The following is a 15,628-nucleotide window of genomic DNA, read 5'->3' as shown; positions in this document are numbered from 1 at the left end:
CTATAGGGAACTTGCATATTTCAAAACTTCAGTAAGTCTCTTGATTAGGTGGTAAAATTCAAGTGGAAAAATCAGCAGGCTAGATGCGAACCTGTGCCTTTTCAACAATAATAATCTGCTGATTAATAGCATACTGGACCTCTGGATCGAGGTCTTTTGCGAGTGCCTAAATATAGTGGTTTAGGTATGCAATTTTAGGTTCCTAGCTTTGAAAAAAAACAAACAAACAAACCACACCAACAACAAACAAACAAAAAACAACTCCAACAACTTTGGCATACATATGATTGATTTTCATTCCCCAAATCCAGACATTAAACTTGCTGTCTCTTTCATCTTTAAATCCCTGTGGTTTTATAATTTAGTGTATATGCACTATACACTAATAATATATGCATCTTATAAACTACCAAATCATAATTCACTGAAGTTCTAGCAAAACATGCCAAGCTAAAAATAGAGGAGTTTAAAAATTCTAGACTGTCTTTTTTTCAAGAAAATGCCAGTATTACCAAAATTTAAGCAGAAAAAAATATTCTAAAATGTACCTTAATAAATCCATGGGACCATGCTGTTGGCATGTATTCTCAAAGAAAGCTGCCACAAAATCTTGCAACAGTGGAAGAATACTGCTTGACCTTTCCTGTTTTGGGGTTTTATTTTTTAAAAGTAAAAAAAATTAAAATCAGGTATTGACCTGAAAATGACAAGAACAATTTAAGCACAATAAATAACAAGTGGTATGTCTATCTCTGCAATGCTCCATCGTCTTCATTCTCTCAAGAATGAAGTCTAACTGGGTGAGTCAGCAGGTAGCACAAAAAAGCTGGACACATTACAGGGTTTGTTGTTAAAATCTATTATTCTTGCTTATGGGTATGAACACTGGATTAGAACAGTTCAAACTATAAATTCATGATTTTATGTAATTCCTTTGATTATATTTAATTATGTCACTAATGTTGCTGATTTCATTTTTCCCATCTATATATAGAGGAGTACTAGACATTACAAAAATATTATGAAGATTAATTAATTTGGTAAGTGCTTGAAACAACACACAAAACCCAAGCTTTATAAAGCCACCAGACCAACAAATGAGTTTTGGAGTGGAGTATTACCTGTGAAACAAGGAATTTACACAACTGATAAAAAACTTCCGCATTCTGAGGATTCTTCTCAAAAGCTTCAATCCACACATTGTAGGCATTGTCACTCTGCTCCATCTGCAAATACAAGGTGGCCAAACTCTCCAAGAACTGACAGTTGTTAGGGCAGAGCTCCAATAAAGATCTACAAAGTTCTGCAGCAGACTCCCACCTTAAAAAAAAAAAAAAGGTAAGTTTTCAAAAAAGCAGAGTTGAGTACTTCATTTAAAAGTGTCTTGAAATAACTTACCTTTCAAGAAGTTTCAGCAAAGCTATCATGTTTCTGTAGAGAGGAAAGCAGATAGCTATCCTTTTGTCAGCCTCAAGGCTTTCATCAGTACATGTTTTGACTGCATCTTAAAACAAAAGTATAAAATTAGGTCTTTAGACCTCAAGCAACATCAAAGTTATTTGAAGCCTTAACATAATAAAAACTCTCATTTAACAATGAAAATACGTAAGTGTGGAAAGGTATTTCTGAGAGTGCTGCTTTTGCAAATTATTAAGAAAAAGGAAGATGACCATTTTTGTTGAGAGCCTTTCCACTTATCACCACAGTGCAGAAACAAAAATCTTACAGAAGTTTCTTCCCTCATTCATTTAAAAAACAGGAAACATCCTATAAATGAAATGTTAAAGCCACATTACAGATAGCAGTGTATCACTATATTTAAAACTACATTCCAGGATTTCCAGCATAGCTACTGAAAAGTTATTGAGATATTAAAAGCTAATACAGGATATTATTTTTCTTCTCAGCATAATAAAAAGGTACCCAACAATTAACACCCCATTATCATGGTTAGACTGCCTTCACTCCCACAACTGGGCTACTCAATCTATCCCTGAGTAATTCCACACACATTACCACCTGCAGCATAGATATATTCTCCGTGGCAATTCAATATTGCTGCTAACACATTAATTATTGACATTTATACAATTCTATTACAAAGTCTACCTCTGCAGCACCACAAGTCAAGAATTCAACTTCTAGTATTATCATTTTACATCTTTAAAAAACATTATTTGGTTTACTTAAACTTTGAATGAAGACAAATACATTCATTGCTCTGCCTCTTCTAAGGAAACACACTAATCTTCCAGGAATGTAACTTTCCCATAGGCACATCCCATTGAGGGGAGGGAGGGTGGGTAAGAGAAAGAATGACAACAGAAGCTTGGTTTTATGATTACATAGCCCAAGAAAACTAGCTATCTCATACTATCACAAGCCACTAGTCTTTTATCTTGATAGAATAACACGGTTCAGAGAAAAAGCCACGGCTTTGAACCACAGGTGAAAAACTCACTGTGGGTATTAAAAATGCAAGAACATGGACTTTCCTCACTGCTCTGTTCAAATCAAGATGAAATATTCACTGTTAAGCCACTGGGATTAATCAATAGTCATCAGCAATACTGCACTGCCTTGAAATTCCAAAAGTTGGATAATATTTCTTGATTTACAACAAGTGAGTAATGTATTAAGTAGTTTGCCTCCTTAATCTTACCTTCAAACATAGCTAACAGCGTATCAGGATCAGTCTTCACATCTTGAACTGTTTGCCATGGTATTAAAAATGGCTCTTTATTCATGATCCTTGAAGGACTGACATTAGCTGGATCATAGAACTTGACTGGGAGAATGCCGAATTCAATTAGATGTATGTAAGCCAGCCAAGCCAAGCAACGGTCACTTACAGTAAGGCGGTCTGATATTTTTTCATTTGCTGATTTTAAAGCATTCTGTAAAGGTTAAAAGAAACACAATGTATTTCAACCATAAAATCTTTAAGACCTTAAAGAATGCGGAAAGGAAACAGGAATAATAAGTTTCAATATTCTCAAATCTTTTCCACAGAAAATACAGGAACTAATTCCTTATATCAATCATGACTATATTTGGCTTATGTGAATGTATGACTGTATTCAAATCATATGCATAATTTCTAGTAACAGGTGTAGAAAAATTGGAGAAGATTGTTATTTTGAAAAGTGAACAGAGATAGACTTTGAAAACGTGCATCTCCCAAGATGTATTCCATTTTTCTTCTTAATTCTTGGACAATTACTTCCAGTTGCACAGAAATAATACATTAGCTCTAGAGACAAGTCATCTACAAGTTAGATTCAGCTTGCTATATCCTACTGGATTTTGTGGGTTTGGAATTTTTTGTTTGTTGTTTGGTTTTTTTATGAAGTTATAGTTATCAGCTATTAAGTTACAGTTATCCAAGTCTACTGAAAGCACCACCATCTCTAGACATATTGTTTAAAAAAATGTGTTGGAAGCACTACTGAGAATTTTCCTACCAGTCATATGCAAAACTAGAACAGCCCAATTAGAAGGGCATATCCCAAATAAAATCATTAGAGCATGCAATCAGACAAAGTCTAAACACGATTGCTCCTAAAACAGAACACAATCTCCTGGCTAGTGATGTGTCAACATTTTTCTGGATAAATACAGTACAATCAAAGAATGCACTTTCATGAGAATGAAAGTACTTGCAAATTCAGGCAAAATTCAACAGGACACTTGTCCTGTAATACGCAAAAACTGAAGTTTCAAAAACACTTCACTTATTCACCCTTCAAAATATTTACTTCAGTAAAACTGCTTTCAAGTTTTCAAAGATATACACTGCAACTTACTCTGAAGTAGCATTTACTTAGAAATTATCTTCTCTTAAATATGGTTAAACAATCTCTCCAAGACATTCAACTATGCATTTCAGATGAATATAAGACACCGAAAAAGTTTGGTTTTGGGATGATGCTTTGGGGAAAGGTAAGGGAAACCAACCCATGTTACTCTCCCACACAGACTGGATTTCCATGTCAATTCAACACAAACTGAGTTTTTTCCCTCCCTCTGTTTTTGTTCATTCAGTCAAACACTCAAGAGTTGCATTTATCAGTACTGCTATGTTTAGAATAGCTTTTGGAGGAAATCACACAGCATTACACTTTTCTATTTAAACTGGAGCTAGAAAAAACCATTAACCACACAACTGAGAAAAGTGTTTTAGGGTGTAGCAAGCAACAGGTGCCACCTGCTGGTAAGAATGAAGAAACTCGCAATTGAAACTACAGCAGCTCCCACGTTAAGTAGCAGCCAATGTCAGCACTCCATTTCTCACCTTCATCCACTACTTCAATTGTCTGCAGAACAGTAACAGGGACTTAAATCCTTTCTACAGTCACAATAAAAGCCTAAGATACCTCCATGACTTTGGTGTTCATGGGATCAGTAAAGTCTGATTTAAGAGTCTCCAAAGTTTGAAGCAGGGCAATACTGTTAGATAACATCATACTACGTTCTTTCCCAAGAACTACCAGTTTGATAATTTCTGCAGCAATAAACATTTGAGTACCTTACATTACTCACAGGCCCTTCACTGCAAAAAAGTATTCTATGGTTTGCCAGAAATCATGTAGTAAAGCAGTTTCCTGGGAACTATTTTGAGACATAGTGGTCTAAGCTATTAGCTACACAAGAAACCAAAATATGTAACAAAACCACCAAAGGTATATCCAAATTTTATAGTGGCATCATATCACAAAACAGAAGTCTCTACGAGAATTCCTTCAGCAAATGAAGAAAGGAACAGCTTCTAAAGTTGACACTACCAAAGTCACAGGTATTAGAAAGGTGAAGGTATGAAGACAATGCCTGGGTGGTAACCTGGAAGTTACCTGCAGCAGAACAAGAGCATTCTGATGTCTTCCTGTAAACAGGCTTAAGTGAACCCTGTACAGCAGAGTCTCCAGCAGCTGAAAGGACACAAGATTTGGATTTTCTTCTCCCCCTGTCACTTCCATTAGGAACTGTAGCATCCTCCCACAAACATAGTCTTTTCCATCAAAAGAATTCTCTAAATTCAAAAACTAGAGAGAAATAATTCATATTAATAATAATAATAATAATCAGAATACTAGCAAAGCTTCTAGATTTTAGTTTAAAATCACATGAATCACAAACTTCAGATATTGTCTTTTACCACCTCAGGAACTGTATTTCCCTCATTCACACCCAATTTTCACATTAAACCTCAAAAAATATCATTTAAAGATCAAATAGTCAAAGTTAAATTTCACAAGCTTGTGTAACAAAAAAATAAGAAATGTAACATATTTTAAATAACTTTTATTACCTGAGGTAAGGTGATGATTTCTACAAATATCCTGCAAACAGAACTTTGAATTGCTTAATTTTCTTCGCAACTTTCGAGTTTTCAAAAAACTATAGTGTTTTTAGTTTCACACTTTCTCTGTCATAAGAACTGGTTTTCTACAGTAGAAAATGCACAATTACATGAACATTTCACATATACTTTTTTTTTTTACTTACAGTCCACCAGATTTGATAAGAGGGAGCATATTCCACTGCTGTTTCACACATTTCCTGTATCTCCTCCTTGGTTCCTCTTTTTGAGAACAGTCTGAGGTAATGACACCAAATTTCAGAATTTTCCTTGTTGTTCTCAAGGGCTCGTGCCAAAACATTTAAAGTAGAATCTAAACACTCAGATGATGAGCTGTAAAAAATTTTAAAAAGCACTCATATCAACTGTGCTAGTATTATGACTTACACAATATCAGATATGAAAATGGATGCTTATAATAAGTGACACACAGTCACCCTTTTTAAGATGTGCTGTCCTTTATTAATGAAAGTTTCAAAGTTTCAGTAAGTTTTCATCCCTTAAAGGTTATTATTAGGTCCAATTATCATAGCACCTGAAAAAATAAGTTTTCTAGGAAAAGTGCCAATTCAAGAGTTCAATTTAATTAAAAATGGGTAAGATTCATCTCTAAGCAGACGTCTCAAGCTGCAATCATATCAAGGCATTTACATCAAGCTGACTTAAAAACTTAAGTAGACATTTCAAAGGCTTAGTAAATTAAAATATTTTTGTTACATATTTAATTTACTTTCTACAGTCAAATAGAAGCCTTTATTTCAGGTTTCTATGCCTATCATCCAGGTTTTTCTCTGCCTATAAACCATTTAAAAAAAAAAAAAAAAAAAGGAGATTTTACTTCAAGGTAACTATCATGAGATGATACCAGAGAAGTAATAAAGATTAGCTCGAATAACTATCTAATATTGCAAACCACAGAGCTGAGCTTTAATTCATAAACAAACTTCCATAAAAACCACAGAAAGCTCTGAGGTCACACTTATTCTGAAAACATCTTTAGAAATTACTTTGCACAGACATTTATGAGAGGAAAAACACATGTCCCAAAATAAAACTAACACAGTTAACCATGCATAAGTCTGAAGCCTTCCCAACCCCTTCTATCACCACTACCACCTACTAAACCACTCAGTTTCTTCATAGTACTGAGGTGGGCGGTGAGGAAAATGGAGGAGGTGGCTGTTTTAAGAAAAGGATGCATTGTCTTCCATTAGGTTTTCTCTCTTCTTTTCCTGGTCTTTTTCCAAGTACACTTATATTTAGAAAGTGTGCTCTTCTCACTCTGCCACTTGCTGGTATTATTTTCTTTCCAGGTCTATCCCTTCTAGTGTTCAGGCAACTATTAATATAGCCAAACTGATCTTTTGATACATTTTCCATTATCCGCAGTTTACACAAGGCTTTTAAGAGCTGCTCCTCTTCATTCCCTTTCCTCCCTGCTGCAGGTCCTTAAGGTAGTACCTCACTACTAAAATCAAAGTCAGTATCTAGAACAGAACCATCATGACAGAAGTCCTACCGAAGTCACCTGATTGCCAATAAAAACATGGTATCCTGCAGACTAAATTAAAGGAACTAGAGAAACTTAAAAATCCAGAAGTTAAAAATTACAAAGTAAGAAACTGAGTGCTCAACTGGATGATTTCTACAGGGGAAAAAAACATATAGCAGAACTGTTCTTATAAGAAAGCTTTCTGATGAAAGCCATTTCAAACATTATTCCAATTATTCACCCTGTAGAGGAGAAACTGATTTGAGTTTATTGGTCCACTACTTTATCACTGAAAGTGTAACATTCCATGGTAATCTTGGGAATACATTAGGTTGTACGCTTTCCAAACACAATTATTTCTCCCACACTACTTTCCATCAACTTCTGTTTTGAATTAGAACCTACCTAAAGATAAACCATCATTGCATACTGTGCTGCATACAGTAAGAAATCTAATCTATTTTTTAACCCGCCTTTAAGTAGTAAATTATTTGTGGCATTGTTGAAGCAAGTTCTTTAACATCAGAAAGGAAACTTGATCATAGCAGCATGGGCAAAGCACAAAATCTAACCTAAAACGTAGCAGACTTACCCTTCATTTTGATTCAAGTATTTGTATGCAAGTTTAATCCAAAGCTGCACATCACAGGGGTTTTCTTGGACACTTGCCTCCAAGTTGGAAATGTCATCAGTCTCACTTGTAAAATAACGGACATCATCCGGAGTCACCACGGCATCAAGAGCTGGAACTCTTTTTTTATGTTCTGTGGGATGGGCTGCAAATAAAAAGAATTAAATGTTTCTTTTCAAAACAGAAGTGACCTGTAAGATTAGAACTCACACAGGGGTGGCCATTTTTATATTTCGAGTATAGCCACTGACCAGAGCAAAAAATGGTTATTTCGACATCCTCTAAAACTTAGAACTCAGTAGTCTGCAGAAAACAAGTTATATTTCAAATGCAAAGGCAAGAAATAAATAGCAGTAAAAGGTTGCTTTGATCAAAAGACACCAATTAAGGCAGTTCATTAGGAAACAGACATATCTGACAAAAAATTTATCTCAATTCTGTGTCTCTAAAAATCCTTTTTACAGCATTCGCTAACAAATCCTAAAGCTCCCACTTGCATGAGTCACATGTGAAACACTGTCGGGTTACTGACACTCTAGCAAGCTTCCAAGTCTCAAATGCCGCTTAACAGAAGCTTTTTTTAACTCCTGACCTCAACACCAAATACTAACTGTGCAAATTTAACATAGCTGCACACGTGAAGTTTTACTACTTACAGTTCTCGGAGGGAAAAAATAAAAATTAAAAAAACTCCTAAAGGTCTATGGGCAAAGCTGAAACATTCTAGGGAAATAGTTCCTTACGTTCCTTTTAAGAACAGGTAAGCAGAAATTCCACCTTAACTTCCAGGTTCGGTTTTGGGGTTTTTTGTTTTTGTTTTTTTAACTTAAATACAACAAAGTCAGGTCAAACTTCACCCAAAAACTTATACAAAGTAAAGTTTGTATGCAGGAAATATGAAGTCAAGAGTTACTAAAACCACTGGGTTTTAAGAACCACTTCAAAAATTAGGTGTTGGGAAGAGGTTGGTAGGTATTTTACGCCAGTACTCTTTTTTAATCGATGTCACAAATCCAGATTACCATATTTAATAGGTCCAACGAACTGCTCCTCTTCACTGCTGCTACTATCTAACAGAGGTTTTCTCCAGAACTTCGGTCTCCATTTCCTTTTATCTTTCCATGTTGTAAATGGAGGCGCTGTGAACAAGCGAAGTAGTAAGAGTTCTTCTACTTTTCTGTATTGGAGATTAAAACATCTTTGCTAATAACTATTTTAGATAAAAACATTTTGTGAGTGCAACACAAGTGTGTAAGTTTCAACACTACTTATTTAAAGCCTATTGTGCTCAGGTGCATAAGTCACTTATCCAAATTGTACTCCAAAACTATTGTATTATTGCCTTAAAACAAACTCTGCTGCCTTTAACTTACCAGAGCAGAATTTATAATACTAAGATGAATAAACTAAGCAACAAAAAAAAAATATTCTTGTTTTACAAAACCATCAAGGTACTTAAATAATTTAAAAAGTTTATATTGCCTTGAATCTACCAAGTTACTTACTATGACTTTTACTCTCATTGACGTTGCTGGCCAGAAGAACAGCCATCTGATCCACTGACATACGGTCTCTGTTTATACCAAAAAGTTTTTCAACATATTTTTCTGCAACAAGAATATTTGTATCTTAGGTAAACACACAAATTAAAATGGACAGGTAACTTAACAGCAATTTAGCACAACCTATGCTGAATTCATTAAATATGACTGCTTCAAGAGGTATGGTAATTTAACATACTAGAAGAAATGAAAAACTACAAGTTCAGTTAGGCAACTTGCCTATATGGCAACAGCACTGTTATAAAATTCCAGCTCCACTAAAACAGACCAGTTCAGCTTTTGTACTTCTTACAAAAAGAAGTGAAGAAGGGAAGAGGGAAAGATTCCATGCCCATTGCTCCCCAGTCCCCTGAATCCCAGAAATACTTTTTTTTTTTTCTCCAGTGAAATGGTCCACAGATCAATTATTTTCTGTGAAGACACCAAGGTAACTACCCACTACAAAGGGCTGAACTGGACAACTGCAGAAACCTATTTTTTCATATAGCTGTATCTTATACATTGTTTAACATCAAAGTCCTTAAACCCAGAGCTTTTAATGAAAGCCATCCCTTCAGAAATTAATCTTCATATATAAAAGTGAACAAAAGCCTCTTAAAAACCTGTGGCAGTGCTGATTTCCTCATCAGTGCTTTTTTCTGAACAGCCAATCAGTTCTAAATTGTAAGACAGAATATCCTGAAACAGCTGCTTACGGCTAAGAGTACAGTCTTTCATGTGCTGCCTAAAACAAACAAATAAACAATTAATATATTTATCATGGCAACAATTTAATAAAGCTTTTAACTAGAAAGTTAGTTTTAGTACACACTATGGTGAGGCATAAAGAAAATTATACCTAGAGAAAACACTATAGCCTGCTTTGAAGTTCCTGGTAAATATGTCTGGGTTTTCTCTAAATTTAAACCTGCATCAGTAACTTCATTCTTCAACTAGTCTTCATTACTTCACTATAGTCTTACTCTTCAAAATACATCACTACACACTCGCTTCGCACTAACACAAAAACACAGTATTTCAAACTTTCTGGTTCAAACAAGGTAGTTAAAACAATTAGATATTACTTTGTATTTAAAAGATTCAAACTACGGTTTGATGGTAACAGCTAAAAGCTGACCCAAAACGCTGTCTGACACCAAAATGGGCAAAAAAACCCCTAAAGTCCGCTCCTATTAAACTTCTCCAGTAGTTAGAAAGTTCCAAATCAAGTTAATTCCTGACCAATTCACATCCATTTGCTCTTGGTACCAGCTTTTTAAATATGCTGTGCAACATTAACAAACTATCTTAAATATAATTTAACACCAGGCTTTAAAGAAAAAAACTTAGCCAGTATTTTCCCAGAAAAGTAGAATTCTACTAATAGAATAGTTGGGTTTGGGGTTTTTTTTTTTTTTGGGTTTTTTTTTGGTTTTTTTTTTTTTACAAAATCACATATTTGCTATATGCTTAATTTTGGTTAGCATCATGATACATCAGTGTGCTTAGCAGTATCGACCACTACCTGAGGTTCCATGATGGTCTGAAGTTATGCTGAAGCTATAAAGCAAGAGAAGTCCTGTCTGAATTACAAGGCAATCAAAAGGTGAAACATTCTCTAACAGTCCATACTGCTAAATTTACATCTAAAGAGCCTCCTTTCTTCATGGCTTGGATGAAAGGGGTTTTTTTTCCTGCCAGTCAAGTATCTGCAATTGGGTATTAAACCTTCTTTTCTAGAACTTGTGCATAGGATCATAAATCCAGATGCATGAAACACATGCCTATTTTGGTCTTCAAGTCAGAAATCTAGAAGAGAGGTTTAGTTCAAACACAATTAAAAAGAACTCACCACTGACAGTCATCATCATTACATGTGCCTGTTAAATCAAAACGGCAGAAACACTGTTTTGGCTCAACCATATTACTATACGTTACTGAACTGAGGTACAGTTTTTCCTTCGTTCGAAAATACGGACTAAACCTAAAACGAAACGATGAATTATTGTGACAAAACATACAAGGTTAAGACATCAGTTTTACTAAACATTTGGAAAAAAAAATAATCACTTTTTCTGTATTAAATCTCATTTCCAAAACCCTATTAACCAAAAGCATCACTGACCTATGAGTTAAGAGGAAGGTGAGAACAGTGAGAGAGGGAGGGAACAAAACAATACTTCTCAATCTAAACAGATTCTGTTCTAGCATTCCCTTCTCCCTTAGGTGCAGAACCTCATTTGTATAAAAACAGGAAGTGTAGAGATGACCCAGTAGGGAAAGCAAACTACTGAAACTGAATTTCAGTTTAGTTCTAGAAAAACTGCACTTATGCTCTAGTCAGCTTAAGATCCATGCCAAATAGAAGTCTTAAGAGAACCATGAAAGATTAACCTGAAAAAACAGTGAAAAAATCCACATCAGGTTTTAGAATGTGTAAACTAAAAAAAACCAAAACAGTCTGAGCTGAGCAGACTAATGCTTGTTTTAAACCTTTAGCTGAAGTCTGACTACATCGATTTTGGGATTCTAGCTCCTTAAGGAGTTAAAGCCATAACCTACAAGAAGTTAAAATGGATACTCCTATAAAGATAGCACCCTCCATCTTTTGCTACTTAAGAGTATAGAAATAAAAATCCTGAAGCACATGGTAGGATTCAACTACTCCATTTTAAATTCCAGACTTTTGTTTTCTAAAATTTGATGTGTAGGAACAAAGTTCTCTTTTGACTAAAGACAGATGTGTCAAATTTATTACACTTGCAGGTGCCTACTTTTAAGTCAAGATGAATCACTGTGGTCATGCCTCTTTCCACTGAGCAGGAATCCAAAAATAGGTGATTGGCTCAATCTTGACTTAATGGAAATCCTAGCCAAGTTTAAAGACTGAATAACTGAAATATGCGTCTGTTATTTTTTCCTGGATTTTAGATTGCTTCATACTGGATACAAAAATCCTGTTTCCAAATGCTTAACTATTATTTTTTAATTTAGTTATGCCAAACAATCCGGTTGCAGGGAATGGCATGCAATACAACGCAAAATAGCATACTATACAAAAGCAAGGGACTCCTGCATACCAGAAAAAGTAACTAAAATCATTAGGTTCCCTAACTAGACAAAATTGTTTCAGGATAGTCAAGTTTCTCACTGCATCATGTCTTCCTGTATACGCCTGGGTATCAAGGAAGAGTAGTGAAGAATACTTGAACAAGAACAGATATACACAGAAGTCAAAGAACTACTACAGTCTTCATACCTGTAGGATTTAAATACTAGAAGAGGACTATGATATGGTCCAAATGGAAACGGTTTCACTTCAGTTTGTTTATTTTGCGATGTAACAAAATCCATGTCCACTGAAATTTCCTAGGAAACAGATAACAGATATACAGCAATTGCAACACCACCTAAAAAAGACAACCATCATATTTAGTTTTAAAGCATTTACCTGACCACACAACAGATCTTCCTTAGGCACTATAAAGGCAGTACTTTTCACTAGCAGCTCTTTCAAGCTGTCAGCTTTAGCATAAAGTTTTTTCAGTTCATCAATATTCAACCCAAGGAACAGCTCAGGCTCCTCTGATGCCTTTTTAGAGAGTTTGTTTATAGTTTCTTGTTTTGGAGTGTCCATGTGTTTAAGATTTGGTTTAGTGAAAGAATTAGATTCTCTGAAAGATCTCCTTCGTTCTCGGTTTGAATTTGACAGAACTTCATCATCAAAGTAGTTTTCTTCACTGTCCAAAGACAATTTATCCTGTGTAAGATCATGAAGCGATGGCTGAGGTAATGCAAACTCAGATTCCTCTTCTGCATGAGGTGCAATATTTGATTGTTCCTTGGTTTGCAGTGCACGAGCCTCTTTCAATTTCTGAATCTTTAGAGCGTATTCATACTCGAGTTGCTGTAGTCTTTTTTTCTCTAGTGCAATCAATTCTGCTGAATGTTTTTTTGGACTGGATGTAGGGGAGTTGTCCAATTTCAACATTTTGCTTGGCTGAAAAGAAAAAAATTCCCTTTATTTCATTTTCACATTTACTGATCTATTGACAGGAGTTAAATGAAACACGGGCAAGCTATTTAATTCAGAGTTTATAAAAATGTATTTTAAACTCCTGCCAGAAAATTTCAAACAGCAGGAAAACCACAAGAGAGTTTACCACAATTCAACTGGCAGGTCTGCAGGTTTTTCGATAAAGATTACCCTACATCATGTACAGGGCTTCAACAGAACTTCTGGCCACATTTAAAAGGTGAGCTATAAAACAAGTATACACAGTAGTGGTGGTGGGGACACAGACACACACGTGCAAAAAGAAAAATTTACAGAAATATTTTAGCCTTGTTTTCCTATATTTTGTTTTTCAAAACAAGATCAGATCCCCTCTTCGGAGTCTTTGCTATATAGTTTTAGCAAGATCACTGATGTCTACACACAGCAAAGTATTTCCTCCCTTCACAGGCATATAGATCCTCTTATTATTTTATCTGACACTCCCCTGGCATAGAAATGTAGGCTTTGAACAGTTTTCTTTTTTAAATGATTAGTGTGTTTTCTATCGAATTCTCAAAAATACAGGAAACCAATAGGAAGATTCCTACAGTGCTTCTGAAATCCTTTCCTGTTTTCCTGAAATCTCATTTAAACTATGTTTCCTAATCAAAATTATTGCTTTTCAAGTACAGCAAAGTTTAAAAGCATGCAACAGACTTACTCCAAGATGATCCTGCTCCAGTTTTCGTTTCCCAATTTCCTTACTTGCTACTGCTTTTGCTCGAGCAAGTTCTTCCCCATATTTTAATGCCAGAGCTTTTTTTACTGTAACTCGTTGTTGAACTTTATGAATCTGAAAAAAGAAAAAAAGATAAATACTACAACAAGATGCAAATTTTCAGATAGACCACATAATAAAATATAATCAGAAGAGACATAGGAATTAATTAATGATTAATTCAAAGAAAGCCTACTGCCTCCAAAAATCAGGCTTCTCATTTCAAGATTTCCAGGTCTAGGAAAACAGAAACATTTCAAAATTGAAGTTACTTGTTCCTGAAGCTTCTTAAGAAACATCTTATTAGCATTCAAGATCTTCTCTGTTGCTTGTAGCTGTTCAGCCAGTTTGTTAATTTTGTTTTCAGCAATTCGAACATTCTCTCTCTTCTTGGCCTCTTGTTGCAACAAATGTTTCAAGACAGATTCATCCTTCATCAACAGAAGTCTAGAAGTAAAAAAGCCATGTAACAAAATTTTTTTTCAAAGGGAAGTTTCTGAGCCATCACTGCTCCTCTGAAACCCCAGCTATTTAAGAACCCAGCTCTTTCTCACTTAAACATTCTGAGTTTCTCCAGATAGTCTTAAACATCCATGAACCAAAAAACACTGGTAGTACATACGGCAGATTTCAGTATCCCAGTTCAGCATGTTAGTATAAAGCAGAGAAAAACATTCCAGGTACAAGGACAGGGGAAGGCAAGCAAGTGGAGTATCCTTAATGCTGTTTTTAACAGAAAGCAAGAACATGTGGTTTGGATGTCTTAATGGTAGAGTGACAACCCAATTGTTCCTTAGGGTGCATAAAGACATTAGCAGACTACAAGCTACAGTATTATGGCACAATAGCAGAGTAAGTAAATATAAAAAACTATGCATTAAAGGAAGCAAGATAAAGACTTAGATAGATGGGTGTGAATAAAGGGAGGGGGGAAGAATGTCCTTCACTTCCAGTTTATGTCTGACCACAAACCAGTTTGTTCACAAGACCACACAGAAACAATAAAGTGGCAATGGAAGCAGAGACAAAGGATGCAAGGCACTTCTATCTTCCACAATAACTTGAAAGAAGGATGAGAAACATGGAAGAGACATGCTAAAAAAGAAAAATTGTACAGGAAAAGCTTCAAACAGCATACCTATTCTGCAGAAACACTCATTCATTTATATATCAGGCATACCCCACTGAAACATGTTACCCTCAAAGTGTACTAAGTAGTGAAAATCACACTCGTTTTTTCATATTTCAGTGTTATTAAGGGGCACATATGATAGTCACTGAACTTAAACACAGCTGAAAACAATTAGCGTGACAAATCATACTTAAAAGTTACCAAACACCACACTGGCACTACAACACAATTTCTTTTGTACAGCAACAGAATTCAAGACAACAGAAAACCAAATTGTTTGCTGTACTTTAAATGCTACACATTCAAAAAAGACTATTTACTATTTTCATCCTGCTAAGCAAACAAGGTAGGACTTATGACAGTGAAACACATACCTATTTTTCTTCAGCTTTGCTTCTGCTTCTGTGACTTGTTTTGTCACTATTGCTATTCTCCCAATTCCATCAACTTCACCATCAGAATTTGCAGGGGACGAATTGTTCCTCAGTGGATCAGACTTAATTAAGCGTTGCTTCTCCCGACTAAAACAGAGACGTTAAAAGCAAAGATGTTCAATAGCTTCAATATTTATTTTGATGTGTACTCGCAATAGTTTTAAAATCTTCAAACAAGTAGCAGGACAAGATTTCCAGTTAAAAGAAGGAACTTTCCACAACTGCCATCCACTACTATAAGTCAGTTCAAATTCAAGAACTTTT

At 35.2% G+C, this 15,628-nt stretch overlaps 1 protein-coding gene across 6 annotated transcripts in view; it reads right to left on the bottom strand.

Annotated features, from left to right (window-relative positions):
* The window catches only part of ZFC3H1 (zinc finger C3H1-type containing), a 60,676-nt gene that overhangs the window by 24,603 nt on the left and 20,445 nt on the right, over positions 1–15,628 (bottom strand). For all 6 annotated transcript variants that reach the window (XR_012623574.1, XR_012623575.1, XM_074827236.1 and 3 more), the window contains exons 12-27: positions 15,305–15,451; positions 14,071–14,245; positions 13,742–13,873; positions 12,475–13,023; positions 12,283–12,392; positions 10,876–11,007; positions 9,647–9,768; positions 8,988–9,089; positions 8,505–8,621; positions 7,444–7,627; positions 5,506–5,692; positions 4,851–5,042; positions 2,663–2,897; positions 1,399–1,504; positions 1,122–1,320; positions 549–643 (exon numbers count right to left, since the gene is read on the bottom strand). Coding sequence is in view for 4 of the 6 variants with exons in the window: in XM_074827236.1 (XP_074683337.1) it covers positions 549–643; positions 1,122–1,320; positions 1,399–1,504; positions 2,663–2,897; positions 4,851–5,042; positions 5,506–5,692; positions 7,444–7,627; positions 8,505–8,621; positions 8,988–9,089; positions 9,647–9,768; positions 10,876–11,007; positions 12,283–12,392; positions 12,475–13,023; positions 13,742–13,873; positions 14,071–14,245; positions 15,305–15,451 (2,784 nt within the window). In the remaining 2 variants the exon portion in view is untranslated. The remainder of the gene's footprint in view (positions 1–548; positions 644–1,121; positions 1,321–1,398; positions 1,505–2,662; positions 2,898–4,850; positions 5,043–5,505; positions 5,693–7,443; positions 7,628–8,504; positions 8,622–8,987; positions 9,090–9,646; positions 9,769–10,875; positions 11,008–12,282; positions 12,393–12,474; positions 13,024–13,741; positions 13,874–14,070; positions 14,246–15,304; positions 15,452–15,628) is intronic.

Source organism: Strix aluco, chromosome 5, assembly GCF_031877795.1.
Source record: "Strix aluco isolate bStrAlu1 chromosome 5, bStrAlu1.hap1, whole genome shotgun sequence".
Lineage (NCBI taxonomy): Eukaryota > Metazoa > Chordata > Aves > Strigiformes > Strigidae > Strix > Strix aluco.
Note: the sequence above shows the minus strand (reverse complement) of the source record. Positions and strands in the feature narration are given on the sequence as shown.